At 38.0% G+C, this 4,643-nt stretch overlaps 1 protein-coding gene across 1 annotated transcript; it reads right to left on the bottom strand.

The window, feature by feature from the left end:
• Positions 1–3,331: 3,331 nt before the first annotated feature.
• LOC101694047 (high mobility group protein B3) lies at positions 3,332–4,327 on the bottom strand. The gene has a single exon (XM_004833887.3). It carries the CDS (start codon positions 4,307–4,309, stop codon positions 3,704–3,706), a length of 606 nt encoding a protein of 201 aa, XP_004833944.1. The 5' UTR covers positions 4,310–4,327; the 3' UTR covers positions 3,332–3,703.
• Between the last annotated feature and the right edge of the window lie 316 nt (positions 4,328–4,643).

The following is a 4,643-nucleotide window of genomic DNA, read 5'->3' as shown; positions in this document are numbered from 1 at the left end:
GATAATTAGGTCATATTTGCCAGAATTAAAGGGACATGCAAACCTATGTTTATCAACATTCTGTCACAGAGAGGATGTTGAGAATCTGGAACTCTTTATGTCTAATCCTCCTTTATTGTTTGTATGTGTTTTGCTTGTTTTTGTTTTTTAATTTCAAATTGGTTTCAAGAGACATGGACTTCTAAAAGCAAAGCAAAAATTTGATAGTGGTGGGTGGAATGGTGCAATAATGATTTAACATAGGTTAATCTAAACTAAAATTTATGTCAAGACTGCATATTTGTTTTATAGGGTAACTGCTATCATTAAAACTAAAGTGATGTAGTCTTAAGGAAAACAGTGTTGAGTTATTCCACAGGCTTGTACAATATTTTCCAGACTGATTTGAGTCTCTCTGAAATGGTTTAGGATCACAAGAATATGCTGTTCCTTCCTCTGGATGTAGTAAGACCTGAGATAAATGCGACAAAAATAGTAGATTATTTCACTCAGCATAATCTCTTCCAGTCCCATCCATGTTAATACAAAAGTTAGGTATTCATCCTTTCTGATGGAGGCATAATACTCCATAGTATATATAGACCACATCTTCCTTATGCTGAGTGAAATAAGTCAAGCAAAGAGAGTCAATTATCATATGGTTTCACTTATTTGTGGAGCATAAGAAATAACATGGGGGGCATATGGAGATGGAGAGGAGAAGGGAGTTTGAGGAAATTAGAGGGGGAGATGAACCATGAGAGACGATGGACTCTGAAAAACAATCTGAGGGATCTGAAGCGGTGGGGGGTGGGAGGTTGGGTAAACCTGATAGTGGGTATTATGGAGGGCACATGTTGCATGGAGCACTGGGTGTGGTACATAAACAATGAATTCTGGTACACTGAAAAGAAATTAATAAAAATTAAAAATCTGAAAAAATAGCGGATTAATTTGAGAGAAACATTCATTTATCTGTAAGGATTCCAAAGTTTCTGCCAAAGGCAATCAGCTATTTTTCAATTGTCTTCAAGGGTAATAATTCGCCAGGAAGAAAAATCAACAATATTGTGCACTTAATTAGACCTCTTGCTTAATCATCAATAAGTTAAAATTATTTTTTAAAGGTTTTATTTATTTATTTGAAAGATAGAGATCACAAGTAGGCAGAGAGGCAGGCAGAGAGAGAGAGGAAGAAGCAGGCTCCCTGCCAAACAGAAAGCCCGATGTGGGGCTTGATCCCAGGACCCTGGAATCATGACCCGAGCCTAAGGCAGAGGCTTTAGCCCACTGAGCCACCCAGGCACCCAAACAAGTTAAAAGTATTAATGTGTGTTTAAAGAAGGAGAAATGCTATAGAAAGGGATGAATTAACACTTAAATAACTCAGAAGCTTAACAAAACCTGACATGAGATTTGCCAGATGGTTTGGTTCTAGATTAGAAAACTTGAAGCTAATCTTCATTTAAGAGTTTTAATGGTTGTATTTCTCTTATAAAACCTCTTGCTCTTTTGCTAGGGTTATTCTACAAAATTATAGATCAGCCTTTATTTTTTTTTATTTTAAGTAGATTTAATAGGTGGGTGTTTCATTTCCCCTAAGGAATCCTTTAGAAGTTTATTGTGTATTATCTGATAGTTATTTTTATTCCCCAGTGGTTTCATCTTAAATAGTTATAATACTGAAAACAGGAATTTGATATTAGCACCGTGTAGGTGTAATTCTGTAATCCATCATTTTATCATGTGTAGATTTGTGTAACTGCCACTATAGTCAAGATACAGAATTATTCATCACCAGAAATTTCTCCATCATGCTGTCGTTTTATAATTAACACTTATCCTTCTATGGACACCCCTCCTCTCCAGTCCCTAAGCCCTGGCAACCACTAATCTCTTCTCCAGCTCTATAATTTTATCATTTTAAATGGAATCATACAGGTAATGACTTTTGGGGATTTGTCTCCCCCGCCCCCACTCAGCATAACTTCCTTGAGATCCATCCAAGTTGTTGCGTGTAGCAGTTCCTTTTTATTACTGAGTCATATCTGTAGATCAGCCTTTAAAGAACAGCTTCTATCAACAGAGTCTCCATAATCTCAACTAAATTGAGCAGGAAGATTACATGTTATTATGATGTAGCACAGCAGGATATTTCTCCAAGAAACATTATGATGTGAAAAAAGAAAAAGCTATCACTCTCTGCAGAGAAGTTATCCATAGAAGAACAATACTTTTCACATAGATTATTTGTGCATGTTGAAATGTTCACATTAGAAAAGCTTTATCTTGGGCTCCTGGGTGGCTCAGTGGGTTAAGCTGCTGCCTTCGGCTTGGGTCATGATCTCAGGGTCCTGGGATCGAGTCCCGCATCAGGCTCTCTGCTCAGCAGGGAGCCTGCTTCCCTCTCTCTCTCTCTCTCTGCCTGCCTCTCCATCTCTTTGTGATTTCTCTCTGTCAAATAAATAAATAAATAAAATCTTAAAAAAAAAAAAGAAAAGCTTTATCTTACTGCTTCTGTAAGCATTCTGATCTTGACGAGTATTCAGATCTAGATAGCAAAACCAGGAGTCATATGTCTCTATAAGTTGGCCTGCCTCAGGACCCTTAAGAGAGATTGAATCCATCACAGGAATCACTAGAAAAAATAAAGTATAATATTTATTTCTCAAGTAATTTATGTTTAGTTTTAGCTTGTCAACTTTGTTTGAAGGAGTAGACATCTCATTTTTTTTAATAACTTCAGCTTACCGAACGTTAGAATACATATTCTAATTAGCACAGGAATGACTGAAAAGTAACTAAACAGAACTATAATTCTATATATATCTTCATATTTCAGTGTTTCTTTTTTTTTAAATGTAATACTGTTTATTTAACTTCAAAAACATTTCAGCATTCTAAACATACAAAAAAAAATAACAGAACGTTGCAAATCGTGTTTAGTACAGAAGGTTCTTGAACTTTCATTGATGCAGTGGCTCTTTCGCTTTGCTGACAATGAAGAGTTCCACAGTTTGTTTCAAAACAAACAGTTTAAAACTACCGCACTTAACTAAAAAGGATCCAAACACTTCTCATGCCAGCTGACCCCCTCCTTCTCCACAGCTACTAATGGCAGCAGAATGCTAGGTCACTATATACAGAAACAAGACAACCTGAAGCTAAATGGATGCCCACTGCAGTGTCCACAGGTCCAGCCTCACAGTGCACGCCCTGAGCTACAGCCCCTCCTAAAGGCATCTTCCCCACAGCCTCAACGCCAAGCAAGGAGCATCAAGAGTTTGTCTCGGTTGTTTTGTTCTTTTTTACAAACTATAGATATGTACAGTTGATAACTCAGGATTTCTAGCCAATAACCATATAGTTAACACCACCTTACAAATCAAAAAAAGAAAATGCCAGGAACATCTTTAAATGCCTTGTCACACCAACAGCAAAGTGCACAGAGTGAGGAGAACACGAGAGCCTTTTCATTTTAAAAATGTTTGGAAATATGTACAACTTTGATACAGTTTCAGGGTGCTCTGGACACCCATGGCCACTTCATGTAAACCACTGACAATTTCTAGAGCACTTTGAGAAACTACAATATGACTATGACCCAATTGTGTGATTAAACCTAACGAGGGCAACAGACACGCCTCCAATCAGAGGGGTGTCAATGTCAATGACGCGCTCCCTACTCTAAGGTATTCACAAGGAGACAGATCAACAGTTTCTTTTATTCATCCTCCTCCTCCTCCTCCTCTTCCTCTTCCTCCTCCTCGTCTTCTTCATCATCTTCTTCCACCTTTTTCCGGGCAACTTTGGCGGGACCCTTCGCGCCATCAAACTTTCCTTTAGACTTATAGTCGGCGACATCCTTCTCATACTTCTCCTTCAGCTTCGCTGCCTTATTGTTGTAAGGTTGCTTCTCACCATCACTTAAGTTATTCCACATCTCACCCAGCTTCTTTGCCACATCTCCAATGGAGATACCAGGGTTTGTAGATTTGATCTTGGGGCGGAATTCTGAACAGAACAGGAAGAATCCAGACGGTGGCCTTTTGGGGGCATTAGGGTCCTTCTTCTTCTTGCCTCCTTTAGCTGGTCCATAATCCTTCATTTCCCGGTCATAACGCACTTTGTCTGCCTTTGCCATTTCATCGAACTTAGATTTCTCCTTCCCAGACATAGTCTTCCACCTCTCAGAGCACTTCTTAGAAAATTCTGCAAAATTGACAGGGACTTCTGGGTTTTTCTTCTTGTGTTCCTCTCTGCATGTCTGCACGAAGAAGGCATAAGCAGACATCTTGCCCTTTGGTTTCTTGGGATCACCTTTAGCCATCCTGACTGTATTGTTCGCTAGTCTCATATTTCAGTGTTTCTAACCAAAAGCCAATTACGGTATGTGCCATAATAATGAGCCTCAAATATTCAGTAAAAGAGTTATTCAGTCATCAGATTATATAATGCCAGATCATTAGAACTTTCATATGTGAAATATCAAGCCCTACCAGGAAAATATCAGTAAATTATCTTTAACACCCTAAAATAATAATTTGTATTTCCTTATTAATTAGATTATTTCTTGATTTCATCTCTCTGAGATTGGCTGGAAATTGTTTCTCAAAGTAGATGATGATATTTCAAACTAATGACTGTTGATTATTTTTTCATGA

Source organism: Mustela putorius, unplaced genomic scaffold, assembly GCF_011764305.1.
Source record: "Mustela putorius furo isolate JIRA1106 unplaced genomic scaffold, ASM1176430v1.1 tig00003848_pilon_pilon_pilon, whole genome shotgun sequence".
Classification (NCBI taxonomy): domain Eukaryota; kingdom Metazoa; phylum Chordata; class Mammalia; order Carnivora; family Mustelidae; genus Mustela; species Mustela putorius.
Note: the sequence above shows the minus strand (reverse complement) of the source record. Positions and strands in the feature narration are given on the sequence as shown.

Excerpts from the sequence above, each read along its gene's own strand:
- LOC101694047 (XM_004833887.3), bottom strand. The coding sequence starts at position 4,309 with ATGGCTAAAGGTGATCCCAAGAAACCAAAGGGCAAGATGTCTGCTTAT.